Source organism: Gopherus flavomarginatus, chromosome 1 (genome assembly GCF_025201925.1).
Source record: "Gopherus flavomarginatus isolate rGopFla2 chromosome 1, rGopFla2.mat.asm, whole genome shotgun sequence".
Classification (NCBI taxonomy): domain Eukaryota; kingdom Metazoa; phylum Chordata; order Testudines; family Testudinidae; genus Gopherus; species Gopherus flavomarginatus.
In genome coordinates this window covers 332,046,167-332,062,935 of record NC_066617.1, presented here as the reverse complement: position 1 = coordinate 332,062,935, position 16,769 = coordinate 332,046,167, and the positions used below count along the sequence as shown (strand labels likewise).

The following is a 16,769-nucleotide window of genomic DNA, read 5'->3' as shown; positions in this document are numbered from 1 at the left end:
CGAACCTGTCTGGCAGGAGGGAGGCCTTGGCCGACACTGCGTCCAGGAGCGTCCCGATAAACTCTATGCGTTGGACCGGGACTGATGTGGACTTGGTGTTGTTTACCAGCATGCCCAAGGCAGTTCATGTGGACAGGAGGAGCGCCATGTGCAACCGGGAGGTGCCCTTGACTAGCCAATTGTCCAGACTAGGAAAGATCTGGACCCCTCACCATCTGAGGCAGGCTGCTATCACTAACATTCATTTTGTAAACACCCTGGGGGCAGTGAACAGTCCAAATGTGTAGGACCGTAAATTGGTAATGATTGTGTCCCACCATAGACCGGAGGACATGCCTGAGCCCCTCGAATATGTGGATGTGGAAGTACACATCCTGTAGCTCAAGGGCAGCATACCAGTCCCCGGGCTCCAGGGAGGGAATGATGGAGGCCAGGGAGACCATACGGAATTTGAGCTTCACCATGTGCTGGTTTAGGCCCTGTAGGTCCAGTATGGGTCTGATCCCCCCTTTACCCTTCGGGATAAGGAAGTAATGGGAGTAGTACCCCTTGCCCGTGAACTCCTCAGGCACCACCTCTATCGCTCCTAATTCCAGGAGATGCCCCACCTCCTGCTCGAGCAGGATTTCACGCAAAGGGTCCCTCAGGAGGGATGGGGGTGGGGGGTGGCTGGGAAGGCAGGAGGTAAACTGGAGGGGGTAACCCCGGGAGATGGTGTTGAGGACCCATTGGCCGAGGTGAGCTGCGACCATTCCGGGAGGAAAGCACACAGCCAGTTGGAGAAGGGAAGGTTTATTGAGGTTGGATCCCTGACAAGGACTGGTGGAATGCCCCCGAGCATCCCATCAAAAATGCCTTTTCCCTGCCTGTTTGCCCTTAGAGGGTCCAGGCTGGGGTGGCAGGTTGAGACTGCCTATGAGGGCGTCTCTTACAGTCCCACTGCTTCTTATGGGCAGCCTCGTACTTTGGGAGGGCAGCCGGGACAGAAGTCTGCTGCGGCTTAAATTTAGGTTTTGCCAGAGCCGGGACATATAGACCCAGTGTCTGGAGGGTTGTGCGAGAGTCCTCCATGCCATGCAGCCTTGTATCTGTTTCCTCTGCAAACAGAGCTTTCCCATCAAACGGGAGGTCCTGCACGGAAGACTGGACAGCCCAGAAAGCAAGCACCATGATGCTTGTCCCATGGACACCGCTGAGGCCATCGATTGCACGGCCGTATCCAAAGCATCCAAGGCAGCCTGCAGGGAAGCTTGAGCTACCAATGTCCCTTTCTCTATGAGCGCCCTGAACTCCTTCTTATCAAACTCCTGAAGGGAGTCCTCAAACTTGGAGCCCCACAGATTGAATTCATACTGGCCCAGGAGAGCACATTGAATAGGGATTCCGCAGGCTATTCCATCTCCTCTGCCTGAAGGTGGAGGCTTGCTGCCACCCTCTTTAAGAGGACTTGGTGAGCCCTGAAGTCCTCCTGCGGGATGGAGGGGGGCAGGGCCATAATTGCCTCATCTAGGCAGGGCGAAGAGGCCAGCGTGGTGCTCAGGGTGTTGGCTGGCACCGGAGGATCCACTACCTGGTCGGACATGGTGCCGAGGAAGTGTGTCCCACCGACTCCTTTGTTCAGGACCTGGAGATGGAGGCCAACGGAGTCTTCGAAGCTCTGGCCACCGAGCAAGCTCCCACCCGGGTCTGCGCTGGAGGCCATGGTGTCCACTGATACCACTGGACCAGCCACGATGCTTGCTGCCACTGCACTTGCTGTAGCACTGGCAGGGCTGGCTGTCCAGGTTGGCTGGTCTGGCTTGTTGAAGGATGGCTATGAATGGAGACCTGGCTGGCATAGGATCCGTTGCTCTCTCTTGACCGAGAGGAGCGGTGATGCTGGGATCTGCGACAGTCATGAGACCGCGATCTTGACGTAGAGGACCAGTACTGATGGTAATAGCTGCTCCGCGAACGGCCTCGACGGGCAGACCCGCGACAGTGAGATGCCGGCGATCTACGCCTGAGGCTGCGATGTCTCGGCGGAGACTTGGAGCAGGAGTCCAAGCAGGAACAGCGTCAATGACTGTGCCGTGACCAACTGAGGTACCGCCTCCGGGACGGGAACCGACGCCGACGCCATCCACTGTGGTCCCGTTGATATCCGCTCTCTGAGGAGGAACCCAGCCCGACAGTCTAGTCGGCGTCGAGGGTGATCCACGTGGACTCTGCCCTAAGCAGATGCTGGGTGGTGATCGGTGTCGGGAATGTTCCCTCAACTGAGACCAGTACCGAGCCAGGGGTGACTGCTGAGATCCCAACGGTGGCTTACCTCTAGGGTGCAGGGCCTACATCAGTGGAGCTCCGGGCACCGGCGTGGACATGACGTCCTGGGCCACCTAGAGGGCTTTGGCTGTGGAAGACATCCAGAGAGGCCTGTTCTGAAGAGGCCAGGCTATTCCACTCTACGTGAGTCGGAGGCCTGGGGCCTGATGGGGATCAAGGACTGCCCGACATGGGCCTAGCCTCTTTCCCAGACTTCCCTTGGTGCTGTTGCGAGGAGGGAGTCTTCTTGGTCCTCTTGGTGTGTCCCGTGGATTGGGAGAGGTGCCAACTGGTTGACGGAGCCTAATGTCTCTTTCCCTTTTAGTCTGGGGCTTAAATGATTTGCAAATTTTGCACCTTTTGCTGATGTGAGTTTCTCCAAACAGTGCAAACAGTCTGTGTGCAGGTCGCTTCTTGGCACAGAAAGCTGACAAGAATCTCACGACTTAAATCTTGGGGCTCGGGGCATGCCCCGTCCTGAGCTCACTAACTAACTAACTACAGTTATCAGAGTAGTAGCTGTGTTAGTCTTTATCCGATGAAGTGAGATGTAGCCCATGAAAGCTTATGCTACAATAAATTTGTTAGTCTCTAAGGTGCCACAAGTACTCTTGTTCTAACTATAGGTACTAAACGAACAAACAGTTCTGGCAACGAGCTACAGCGAAGCTGGAGCAGACCAGTTCCAAAGCACCTTCACTGGAGGCAAGAAGGAACTGAGGATGGGGAGCACGCAGCTCCCCTTATACCGTGCCAGGCAGGCGCCATTCCAGGAGTCGAGGAGTACCACTACGGGTACTGCTAGGGGAAAAACTTCCAGTACCGGTGCACAGGGCGAGCACGCACACCTACTGTGGAATAGACATGAGCAATCACACGAAGAATATAAAATTTGGCTGATAAAGATAATAGTGTTGATGTAACATACTTAGGTTTCTGCTAGAAACTAGAATGATACAAAATTAACATGGCACGTGTTAAATGGATTAAAAACTGGCTGACAGGCCTCAGTAGAACTAAAACCAGGGTATCATTACTGAGCGAGTGTATTTCTAGTTGGGTCCCACAATGTTTGGTTCTTGGGACTATACTATTTAACATTTTTATCAAGAACCTGAAAAAAACACCAAAATCACCAATAAAATTCACAGATGACACAAGGATTGGTGGAACGTTAAATAATGAAGAGGACAAACCCCTGACAGCCATCTGGAGCACTTGATAAGCTGGGCAGAAGCAAACAGTATAGTAAAATGTAAAGCTCTACATGTAAAGCTCAAATGTAAAGCTCTACATATATAGGGGTGAAGAATTTAGGCCACTGTCAAGCAGGGTGAACTCTATCCTGGAAACCAATGATTTTGAAAAAGACTTGGAAATTATGGTGGATAATCAGTGGAACATGAGCTCCCAGCACAAAGCTGTGGTCACAAGAGTTAATGAGGTATTTAGATGAGTAAACGGGAGATATCAACTAGGAATAAGGAGGTTATATTACCCCTTTATTTGGCACTGGTGTAACTGCTTCTGGAATACTGTATCCAGTTCTGGTGTCCACAATTCAAGAAGGATGTTGATAAATTGGAGAGCTGTCATAAACAAATAGTTAAGGGTTAATGTCTCTTTTACCTGTAAAGGGTTAAGAAGCTCAGTAAACCTGGCTGACACCTGACCAGAGGACCAATAAGGGGACAAGATACTTTCAAATCTTGGTGGAGGGAAGTCTTTGTTTGTGCTCTTTGTTTTGGGTGTTGTTCACTCTGGGGACTAAGGGTATGGCTACACTTGGAGATGTGCAGTGCTGGGAGTTACAGCTATCTTCCTACAGCTGTGTAGGGACAGCGCTGCACTGTGGCCACACTGACAGCTACCAGCACTGCAGTGTGGCCACATTTGCAGCATTTGCAGTGCTGTTGGGAGTGGTGCATTGTGGGCAGCTATTCCACAGAGCACCTCGTCCCATTTTGGCGCTGTATGTTGTGGGAAGGGGACGGAAGGGCGCGGGTCATTCCGCTTCCTGTCCCAACGCCCCATGGTGCATCGCTTCACATCCCAGCAGTTTGGCACCATTGTGAGTCTGCAGTGCGATTTCTGTGGGACATGGAGCCCGAGCTGCTGAGGACTTTGCTGCTGAATGTCGCCAACACATCATGTTTGGCAGATGAGCTATTCCTTCAGCTCCAAAGTGACAGTGAGGAGTTCGACGATGATATCGATTCGCCTGATGCATGACAATAAATTGCTTGTGGCAGTAACGGACATGCTCAGCACCATGGAACGCCGCCTTTGGGCTCGGGAAACAAGCACTGAGTGGTGGGATCACATCGTCCTGCAAGTCTGGGATGACGAGCAGTGACTGCAGAACTTTAGGATCAGAGAAGCCACTTTCATGGGACTGTGTGAGGAGCTCGCCCCCACCGTGCAGCGCAAGGACACGAGATTAAGAGCTGCCCTGTCAGTGGAGAAGCGGGTGGCTATTGCAATCTGGAAGCTGGCAACTCCAGACAGCTACCGATCGGTCGTGAACCAGTTTGGAGTGGGAAAGTTGACTGTTGGAATTGTGTTGATGCAACTTTGCAGGGCCATTAACCGCATCCTGCTAAGAAGAACCGTGACTCTGGGGAATGTGCAGGACATTCTGGATGGCTTTGCACAAATGGGTTTCTCTAACTGTGGAGTGGCGATAGATGGGATGCATATTCCTATTCTAGCACCACCCCACCTGGCATCCGAGTACATTAATCGGAAGGGGTATTTCTCTATGGTTCTCCAGGTGCTTGTGGATCACCGGGGGCGGTTCATTGACATTTACACAGGCTGGCCCGGAAAGGTGCATGATGCATGCATCTTTCGGAACAGTGGCCTGTTCAGGAAGCTGCAGGCAGGGACTTTTTTCCCAGAGCGCAAGATCACAGTAGGCGACGTTGAAATGCCCATTGTGATCCTTGGAGACCCCGCTTACCCGTTAATGCCTTGGCTCATGAAACCGTATACAGGGAAGCTTGACAGGAGCAAGGACCGGTTCAACTACAGGCTGAGCCGGTGCAGAATGACTGTGGAGTGTGCGTTTGGCCGTTTAAAGGGACGATGGAGATGTCTTTATCGGAAGCTAGACTTGGGGGAAAACAGCATCCCTGCGGTTACATCCGAGTGCTGTACTCTCCATAATATTTGTGAAGGGAAGGGTGAAACATTCAGTGAGGAATGGACCTCCGAGGTTCAACGCCTGGATGCTGAATTTGCACAATCAGAGAGCAGGGCTACTAGAGAGGCCCAGCACAGGGCTACAAGGATTAGGGATGCCTTAAGGGAGCAATTTGAGGCTGAAAGCCAACAGTAAGTGTTTGGTGCCTTGCATGGGAATGAAGTGCAGTGGTTACGATGATTTGCAGTGCCTATTTTTCCCTTGGGGTACAGTATCTTTCACTTTCTGCAATAATAAAAACTGTTTTAAAAGCCAAAAAATCATTTATTGAAAAGACAGTAAGTAAAAGGACAGGGGGGTAGGGTGGTGCACTGTACAGTCAGAGGTTTGAATATGTCCTGCCTGGAGTGCTGCGCAATGCTTGCTGCACTTCAGGATGAAAATGCTGCATGGTGATGGGGGTTGAGTGCAGAGGGTAAGGGTCGTAGTTCTCAGGGCTGGTAGGTGAACGTACAGGTGTTGGGGGCAGCTGGTGGTGGTAAGAACCTGGATGCTGGAGAAGGGGGTTTTGAGCTGACATTGGGGCACAAGGGAGAGAGTTTTGGGATGGGGTGGGCGGGCAGCATGGTAGTGCTCTGCCTGCATGGCTATGAGTGACTGCATACACTCCGTTTGGCACGCTAGGAGCCTTATCAGCTGCTTTGTGCTTTTCTTCTTAGCCAATTCCTTTCTCCTGCTTTCTGTTTCCCTCCACTGCTGATTTTTTTCTCTCCAGTTCTGCAGCCTCTTACTCTCTCTGGCAGACTGATTCATAACTGCTTTCACCAAATCTTCTTTGCTTTTTCTTGGTTTCCTCCTCAAGTTCTGTAGCTTTTCAGCAGTCTGGGATAGGGATGGTGGATTACAGGTACTATTTAAGGACACTTAGAAAAAAAACAGAAATAGAAACATTTATTACAGAGGCTGCATTGTTTATAATCACAGTTAAGGAGTTTTTAGTCTCATTTGTAGCATCCTTTACATATAGCAAACATGGCACAGAGAGGCCACAGCAGCGAAGACATGGTGAGTAATGGGGAATGAGTGATTAATGAAGCCATCTCACTGCTGCGGTTCATCTGGGAAGGGGAACTGCTTGGGTCAGGGCTGCACCAGGGTTTCTGTGCATTGGGGAAGGCAAAGAGCAGCTGGGGGGAAACTGCAGTGAACACTACCCCTACATTTGCCACAGGATTTTATCCTGCCAGATATCTCGCTGCTGTGGGTTACCTGGGAAGAGCGGGAAGGTCTTCTCCAGCAATGCGGATTCCGCCCTGGCCCCTATGCAGCTTGCCTGTGTGCAGCAATGGTCCCCCCACCCCTCATGGCACAGTGGCGTGGACGCGTTAGCCTGACTGGGACAAGGACCACAGTGGCTCTCCCTATAAACTTGCATAAGCGCATTGCCCATGCTCTGGCTGAAACTTTTGAAGAGATTACCGAGGCCGATTACCGAGACATGATAGACCACATCAATGGGCTATTCCACATCTAGGCATGCATGCATGCAGCCATAACCCCCCTCTCCTCTCCCAAAACATTTCCATCCTTAAAATAAAAGCTGCTTACTGGGAACCCGCTCCTCTGCTTCTTCTTCACCAACAAGTTCCAGCTGCTGCAACTGGCTAGCTTCCTCCTGGCTTGAGAACAGCTCCTGGCTGCATGCCTCCTGGGACTCCGGGGTGTCTCCCACCATCCCAGTACCTTACTCTCAGTTTCCTCTACCCCCTCCCCCTTCGCGCTCTGAACTGTCCATTGTGGTCCTCGGATTGGCAGTGGGGTCACCCCCAAGTATTGCATCCAGCTCCTTGTAAAAAAGGGCAGGTCGTGGGGGCAGCTCCTGAGCAGCGGTTTCCCTCATGGGCTTTGCAATAGGCACTCCGCAGCTCCTTTACTTTAACCCTGCACTGCACCGCGTCCCTTTCATAGCCCCTTTGCAGCATGGACTTTGATATCTGCCCATAGGTATCATAATTCCTACGGCTGGAGCGCAGCTGTGACTGCACAGCTTCCTCACCAAAAACACTGATGAGGTCCAGCAGCTCGCCAGTGCTCCATGCTGGGGCTCATTTGGGGCGTGGAGGTATGGTCACTGATTGATTGTTTGATTACACTCCACACTTGGCTGAGCAAACAGGAAGGGGATTTTTAAAATTCCCAGGGCATTTAAAGGGTGGGTCACCTGAGCCCAGCGCAGTGGAGTGCGAAACGATGAGCAGAGTGGCTGAAAAGGTATTCTGGGACACCTCCTAATACCCTGGAGGCCAATAACAGCGCTTTTGCTAGCCACACTTGATGAGCAGCGCTGCATCACCAGCGCTGCAATCTTTACACCCCAAGCAGACCAGGTGTATAGCCAGCGCTGCAGCCAGGGAGTTGCAGCGCTGGCTGTGCCTTGCAAGTGTGGACACAGAGTAAGTTGCAGCGCTGAAAACCCACCACCAGCGCTGCAACTCTCTAGTGTAGCCAAGCCCTTAGAGGGACCAGACGTCCATCCAGGCTCTCCAAATCTTTCTAAACCAGTCTCTCATGTTTCAAAATTGTAAGTAACAGTCAGGCAAGGCGGATTAGTTTTATTTTTGTTTTCTCAACTTGTAAATGTCCTTTTTTGCTGAGAGGATTTTACCTCTGTTTGCTGTAACTTTGAACCTAAGGCTAGAGGGGGTTCCTCTGGGCTATACGAATTTGATTACCCTGTAAAGTATTTTCCATCCTGATTTCACAGAGATGATTTTTACCTTTCTTCTTTAATTAAAAGCTTTCTTTTTAAGAACCTGATTGATTTTTCCTTGTTTTAAGATCCAAGGGGATTGGATCTGGACTCGCTAGGGATTGGTGGGGGAAGGAAGGGGGGGATGGTTAATTTCTGCTTGTTTTAAGATCCAAGGGGGTTGGATCTGTGTTCACCAGGGAATTGGTGAAGCCGCTCAAGGCCACCCAGGGAGGGGAGAGTTTTGGGGGGACAGGAAGTGCTCCAGACACTGAAATTTCTGGATGGTGGCAGAGTTACCAGATCTAAGCTAGTAATTAAGCTCAGAAGTGTCCATGAAGGTCCCCATATTTGTACCCTAAAGTTCAGAGTGGGGAAGGAACCTTGACAAGAGCGTTCAGAGAAGAGCCACAAGACTCATTAGAGGATTGTAAAACATGCCTTATAGTGATAGACTCAAGGAGTTTTATCTATTTAGTTTAACCAAAGGTGTTAAGGGGTAACTTGATCACAGTCTAGAAGTGCCTCTGTGAGGAACAGAAATTTGATAATGGAGGGTACTTCAATCTAGCAGACAAAAGGTAAAACAAAAATCAATGGCTGGAAGTTAAAGCTAGAAATTCAGACAGGAAATAAGGTGCACATTTTTAATAGTGAGGGTAATGAACCATTGGAACATCTTATCAAGGGCTGTGGTGGATTCTCCATCCTGGCAATTTTAAAAATCAAGACTGGATGTTTTTCTAAAAGATATGCTCTAGTTCAGTGTTTTTCAAAGTTTGGGTAGCGACCCAGTACTGGGTTGTGACATTCAAGGCACTGGGTTGCCTTCTTCAGCACCCAGGGACCCTAGCGGCTCTGGTCAGCACTGCTGACCTGGACGTTAAAAGTCCCGTCAGTGGTGCTGCACACCTAAGTCAGGCTAGTACCTGGAGGGATAGCTCAGTGGTTCGAGCATTGGCCTGCTAAAACCCAGGGTGGTGAGTTCAATCCTTGAGGGGGCCATTTAGGGATTTGGAGACTGGTCCTGCTTTGAGCAGGGGGTTGGAATAGATGATCTCCTGAGGTCCCTTCCAACCCTAATAATCTATGATTCTACCTGTTCTGACACTGTGCTGTGGCCAGCAGTGGGTCCAGCTTCTAGGCAGGGGGGCCATGGGGCTCCACATGCTGGCTCCACACTCATTAAGTGGAAACCGGCCACTGGGAGCTGGGGGGCGCTGCCTGCGAGTGAGAGCCGTGCAGAGCTGCTTGCATGCCTCTGCCTAGAAGCCGGACCTGCTGCTGGCCACTTCCAGGGCACAGCACAGTGTGCAGTGCCAGGACAAGCGGGAAGCCTGTCTCTGCAACCCAGCTGTGCTGCTAACTGGGAGCTGTCAGAGGTAAGTCTGTGCCCCAATCCTCTGCCCTAGCCCTGAGCCCCCCAAAACTAGAACTTCTTCTAAATAATAAGATGGGTGAACTAGAGTGCCTTGTGATAAAGGAGGATATTGATATAATAGGCATCACAGAAACCTGGTGGACTGAGAGCAATCAATGGGACACAATCATTCCGGGGTACAAAATATATCGGAAGGACAGAACAGGTCATGCGGGGGAGGAGTGGCACTATAGGTGAAAGAAAATGTAGATTCAAATGAAGTAAAAATCTTAAGCGAATGCACATGTTCCATAGAATTGCTATGGATAGAAATTTCATGCTCTAATAAAAATATAACATTAGGGATCTATTATTGACCACTTGACTAGGACAGTCATAGTGATGTTGAAATGCTAAGGGAAATTAGAGAGACTATCAAAATTAAGAACCCAATAATAGTGGGGGATTTCAATTATCCCCATATTGACTGGGAACATTTCACTTCAGGATGAAATGCAGAGATGAAATTTCTGGATACTTTAAATGACTGCTTCATGGAGCAGCTGGTACGGGAACCCACAAGGGGAGAGGCAACTCTAGATTTAATCCTGAGTGGAGTGCAGGAGCTGGTCCAAGAGGTAACTATAGCAGGACCGCTTGGAAATAGTGACCATAATACAATAGCATTCAACATCCCTGTGGTGGGAAGAACACCTCAACAGCCCAACACTGTGGCATTTAATTTCAAAAGGGGGAACTATACAAAAATGAGGGGGTTAGTTAAACAAAAGTTAAAAGGTACAGTGACTAAAGTGAAATCCCTGCAAGTTGCATGGGCCCTTTTTAAAGACACCATAATAGAGGCCCAACTTCAATGTATACCCCAAATTAAGAAACACAGTAGAAGAACTAAAGAAGAGCCACCCTGGCTTAACAACCATGTAAAAGAAGCAGTGAGAGAGAAAAAGAGTTTCTTTAAAAAGTGGAAGTCAAATCCTAGTGAGACAAATAGAAAGGAGCACAAACATTGCCAGCTTAAGTGCAGGAGTGTAATAAGAAAAGTCAAAGAGGAGTTTGAAGAACGGCTAGCCAAAAACTCCAAAGGTAATAACAAAATGTTTTTTAAGTACATCAGAAACAGGAAGCCTGCTAAACAACCAGTGGGGCCCCTTGACGATCGAAATACAAAAGGAGCGCTTAAAGACGATAAAGTCATTGCGGAGAAACTAAATGGATTCTTTGCTTCAGTCTTCACAGCTGAGGATGTTAGGGAGATTCCCAAACCTGAACTGGCTTTTGTAGGTGACAAATCTGAGGAACTGTCACAGACTGAAGCGTCACTAGAGGAGGTTTTGGAATTAATTGATAAACTCAACATAAACAAGTCACCGGGACCAGATGGCATTCACACAAGAGTTCTGAAAGAACTCAAATATGAAGTTGCGGAACTATTAACTAAGGTTTGTAACTGTCCTTTAAATTGGCTTCGGTACCCAATGACTGGAAGTTAGCTAATGTAACGCCAATATTTAAAAAGGGCTCTAGAGGTGATCCCGGCAATTACAGACCTGTAAGTCTAACGTCAGTACTGGGCAAATTAGTTGAAACAATAGTTAAGAATAAAATTGTCAGACACACAGAAAAACAAACTGTTGAGCAATAGTCAACATGGTTTCTGTAAAAGGAAATCGTGTCTTACTAATCTACTAGAGTTCTTTGAAGGGGTCAACAAACATGTGGACAAGGGGGATCCAGTGGACATAGTGTACTTCGATTTCCAGAAAGCCTTTGACAAGGTCCCTCACCAAAGGCTCTTATGTAAATTAAGCTGTCATGGGATAAAAGGGAAGGTCCCTTCATGGATTGAGAACTGGCTAAAAGACAGGGAACAAAGGGTAGGAATTAATGGTAAATTCTCAGAATGGAGAGGGGTAACTAGTGGTGTTCCCCAAGGGTCAGTCCTAGGACCAATCCTATTCAATTTATTCATAAATGATCTGGAGAAAGGGGTAATCAGTGAGGTGGCAAAGTTTGCACATGATACTAAACTGCTCAAGATAGTTAAGACCAAAGCAGATTGTGAAGAACTTCAAAAAGATTGCACAAAACTAAGTGATTGGGCAACAAAATGGCAAATGAAATTTAATGTGGATAAATGTAAAGTAATGTACATTGGAAAAAATAACCCCAACTATACATACAATATGATGGGAGCTAATTTAGCTACAACAAATCAGGGAAAAGATCTTGGCGTCATTGTGGATAGTTCTCTGAAGATGTCCACGCAGTGTGCAGAGGCGGTCAAAAAAGCAAACAAGATGTTAGGAATCATTAAAAGGGGATAGAGAGTAAGACTGAGAATATATTATTGCCCTTATATAAATCCATGGTACGCCCACATCTCGAATACTGTGTACAGATGTGGTCTCCTCACCTCAAAAAAGATATTCTAGCACTAGAAAAGGTTCAGAAAAGGGCAACTAAAATGATTAGGGGTTTGGAGAGGGTCCCATATGAGGAAAGATTAAAGAGGCTAGGCCTCTTCAGCTTGGAAAAGAAGAGACTAAGGAGGGATACGATAGAGGTATATAAAATCATGAGTGATGTAGAGAAAGTGGATAAGGAAAAGTTATTTACTTATTCCCATAATACAAGAACTAGGGGTCACCAAATGAAATTAATAGGTAGCAGGTTTAAAACAAATAAAAGGAAGTTCTTCTTCACACAGTGCACAGTCAACTTGTGGAACTCCTTACCTGAGGAGGTTGTGAAGGCTAGGACTATAACAATGTTTAAAAGGGAACTGGATAAATTCATGGTGGCTAAGTCCATAAACGGCTATTAGCCGGGAAGGGTAAAGAATGGTGTCCCTAGTCTCTGTTCATCAGAGGATGGAGATGGATGGCAGGAGAGAGATCACTTGATCATTGCCTGTTAGCTTCACTCCCTCTGGGGCACCAGGCATTGGCCACTGTCGGTAGACAAATACTGGGCTAGATGGACCTTTGGTCTGACTCGGTACGGCCGTTCCTATGTTCCTGCATCCCAAACCCCTCAACCCCAGCCCAGAGCCCTGACCCCCTGCTCCAGCCCAGAGTCACCTCCCACACTCCTCTGGCCTGTGTTATACAGAAGATCAGATGAGATGATCACACTGACTCCTTTAGGCCTTATAATCTATGAAAGCTGCATACATTTAAAAAGCAGTACACAACAGCAGGAATAATAGGGATAAGTTTTAAGTACCCTGTGTTCTTGCCATGAGGCGAGAAAGAAAAATTGTAAACAGTTGCAAAAAAGAGGTATTCAATGGTGCTTATGAAAAATAGTCCTTTATTTGAAGGATTACCTAAGGCATATTTGCTACACATTGTGATGGCAAAGGTTTGAGAAGAGTCTGACCACAGTTCCTATAATCTTCTCTTTTCTATTCAATGCATTTTGAAGAATTCTTATTCCAAAGCTGTGTGCAAGAATAAATATAATGTAGCAGCACAACAAGGAAGAGAATTTTAAGTTTGGAGCATCAGTATTTTAGCATGCATCTATTGTACTAGCCTGGAGGGGTCACAATAGGATGGGGCTTTCAGGGATTCTGGTGATAATGAAGATCAAAGATCCAAAATATGTTACTACTAAAATTTTCTCTCAGTCATGTCCCTTCATGTTTATTCTTTCATTCCTACAGTTTCTGCAGACCCAAGCCAGAACATCCTACTTACACTAGAGAGGCCAGATCAACAGCACACTCTGAAAGAAGGTAAGTGTTCATCCTTAGATCCATGGTAGTGACATCAGCTGCCTTCCCTCCTCCTCCCCCTCCTGAATAAAGGACTTTGGACCAGATTATCTCGACTGTGTCCAGCATCCACTGTGCAGCTAAAATGGTGACTGCAAAGAACAACCTGTGGCTTCCAATGCAGGGGCCAGTTTTCCATTGGCCTCCTTATCAGTGTCATTTCTGGAGCTACTCTACACAATGCCCAACGGACCACCATGCCAGCTGGGGTTTGCCCTAGTGTAGTGGCACCATGCTCAAACTTTTGCCCCCTGCACTGAGGATGGAGAAAGATGAAAGACATGGTCATGGTGGCTTTATGCTAGCTAGTGACTCTCCCATGCCAGGGGACTCCTCAGCTAGGGGCTGAGAGTCTACAGAAGAAACTAGCTGTGAGTGTAACAAATAAACTGGTCAATGTATATAGGAGGATCTAAACCGAATGTTGGATCCAGGTTTGAAGAAAGCTCAGATTTGGATCTGAATTTTATGCCTCAGCTCCACCACTAACACTACAAACCAGCCCTCATAGCACAAACCCACAGAAATGATAATTTCAAGAACACACAATTCGTTTTAGATTTTGATTCAATTTTTTTAATAATAAATTGTGCCAGTAGAAGCTTTCAAAGGCAATGATATATCAATAAATAACAGTTAAATTGAGTTCCTGAGAAAGAACCTACCACATGAAAGAATGTCAGATAGATGTAAATAACAAACAAACAAAAAAAGCAGTAATACTGAATCTTACATGGACTGTCACAACACAAGCACTGCATACCTCATAGCACTCCTTTCATACAAATGTAAACAAATACACAATCATTTTTGTTTCGTCCAAACTGATTAATTTATATGTGTTGTTGCTTAGATATCTAAACAATGGATAGGATAGGATATGCTAAAAACATTAAGGAATAATATGTGGAGTAATATATGGAAAATTTATGAAGCTCCAGATTTAAAATAAAATAATAATAATAATAATAATAATAATAAAGCAAAGACACACTGAAGGAGTGTTTTCCTCAATGTTATTATGTCAATCACTTAAATAGGACTATTACACTAATCTGAATTAAGATTTTTGTTTATCTATTTAGTTATATATAATAAAAGTAAATATGTATGGCTTAATTATCTTTAGTATTCCAATATCACTTTGAATAATTTGCACATCTATATATAGAAGAAAAATACATATTTCAACAAAGTTAAGATTTCATATTTCAAAGTATGCCTATCATTTGATAGGAATGAGGGACTGTTGTGTTCCATCACGGCAATATTTCCATTCAAGAGACAACAGGACAGAATAACTTTCTAACAGTGCTAACATTTCCAAACCTTAGTGCTAAAGTTAGGTTCCCAAATCCTTAGTCAGACAACAAAATATAAGTGGCCTGATTTTTTAGAAGTGCTGAGCACCGCCAAATCCCACTGATGTCAATGTGAGTTGTAGGTGCTCAGTCCCTTTTATAAAGTGAGTCAATTTTTATTTATGACCCTAAATATGGATTTAGGCACCTAGCTTTAGGCATTAAGGTTTGAAAATGTGGACCTAGCTAGCCTGGATACTATGTGTTACGGACAGTGAGTGTTAAATGGTGAAGTTTTAACTACTGACCACTGTGCTTTGTGTGCTACATGAATGAGCTAGATTTAGACTGTTGCTGCAAGAAAACTGTAAATAATGGTTTGCAATTTACTCTTCTTAGGGAGATGTGTGTGCAGATGATACGTTTACTAAAATTGACCTTTTACATCAAGACCACAAGAATCACTAATCAGTTTTAACTTTGCAATTTGTCCAAAATTAATATTGGATACAATCATAAAAGAGAAAATCATCCACACAATACATTATCAACACAGGTTTAAAATGGTCTAATTTTAGACCCTCAGTAAAAATGGATTCACAGGACCTGCCTGTGAATGGCAAGAAACGGCCATTTCATATAGAAAAACACTGCTCATGCAACATTCTTCACACATCAGACACTGAAAATCACACCCAAATTGTCACTTACTCACACTTTCTATTACACCCCAACAAGCGGAAAAAAATAAAGCAGCTTTAAGGTTATGTCACAACTTTGAAATGTGGAAAATACAAATTAAACAAAAATCACGGTGTGAATAAAATGGCATCTGTAAATTTAGAAAATTAGAGAGCAGTTTTTCTTTTAGTTTTTTAACATTATTGCACAGAGACCTTTCATCACATGTTCTTCAGCTTTATGCATTTTTCCTAAATGTGAAATAAGTGCCATGAATAAAATAAAAAACATAGAAAAGAAGAACAGCAGCATGATTTGTCAAAGTTAATCCCTATAATTTAGTAGGAAAAAAAAACTGCTATAAACAAAATAAGTGCTCTTTACTCATTTAAAAAATAACATTGTCTGTAAATGCTGATCGGAGTAGGGGATGTTGACTTCAAACAAAACTAGGCCTGGCAAGGATAGGCTGCTGGCCTTGCAGATTTTGGTAAAGATGGGGAATTCAAGTGTAATTATCAACATAGCTATTTACAATGAAACTGACCTGAACTTAGAATGCTCATCTAGGACCTGGTCCTGCAATTGTTTGACTCCTCGACTCACAATGGCCTCAACTGGAGCTATGCCTGAATAAGAACTGCAAGCTCGGGTCCTAAATGGTCAGCTAAAGGCCCTCTTCTACTTGTAAATAAGATTATCTGGAGTACTCAGTACAATAATTTACACATATACAGGCTGACAGGCTCCAGTCTGATCCACCACATCTTTGTTTTCTGCATCAGACTTCTCAGACTGGCTAGATTCAATTCCAGAAGGCTTTGGGTATCTAAATGGATATCCATTGTCGTCAAAAAACCTTCGGAAAGTAAACTCATAGAAGGCATGCTCTGTGTGTTTACTGTTTGAAGAGGCTAGTGGGTCCCATGTCCTTGTACTGTCCCCACTAGTGTCATTCCAAGGACTTTCTTCTTCAACTGGGTCAAAATTTGAGGTGTCCATTGGATGGCTGATCTTTGGAACATAGGGAGCTGTCTGTCTGCGGATATCAGTGGAGAAGTCTATTGAGTTAAAGAAAGGATGGGCCTTAATATCATCTGCTCCACTTCTTCCAAGTCTCTCCTCAGCAGCACAGCAGAGTTTTGTGATAAGATCACTTGCCTCAGGGCTTAGCTTGATCTGCAAGGGAATGTGCAGTGTGCTCTCCCAGTTTATCACCTGAAGAGGAGAAAGATAGTCAACATCATCTTTTAATCTTTTGAACAAAAGCTCTTCATTTGTCAATGCTGATTGAGCTAAAGGTCAGCTTACACCCACAATTTTTACTTTTGACAGGCAAGAATCCAGCGGTCTGATGACTTTGCAAACATGCTGTTCAGTGTGAGCAGTACAGGAAAAATTGAGAGGAATGGACATGAAAACAATAATAA

General features: G+C 46.0%; 1 protein-coding gene across 2 annotated transcripts in view; it reads right to left on the bottom strand.

Annotated features, from left to right (window-relative positions):
• Positions 1-13,910: 13,910 nt before the first annotated feature.
• The window catches only part of LATS2 (large tumor suppressor kinase 2), a 63,375-nt gene continuing 60,516 nt past the window's right edge, over positions 13,911-16,769 (bottom strand). For both annotated transcript variants that reach the window (XM_050937161.1, XM_050937162.1), the window contains exon 8: positions 13,911-16,557. In XM_050937161.1, coding sequence (XP_050793118.1) covers positions 16,063-16,557 — 495 coding nt within the window. In that variant the 3' untranslated portion in view covers positions 13,911-16,062. The remainder of the gene's footprint in view (positions 16,558-16,769) is intronic.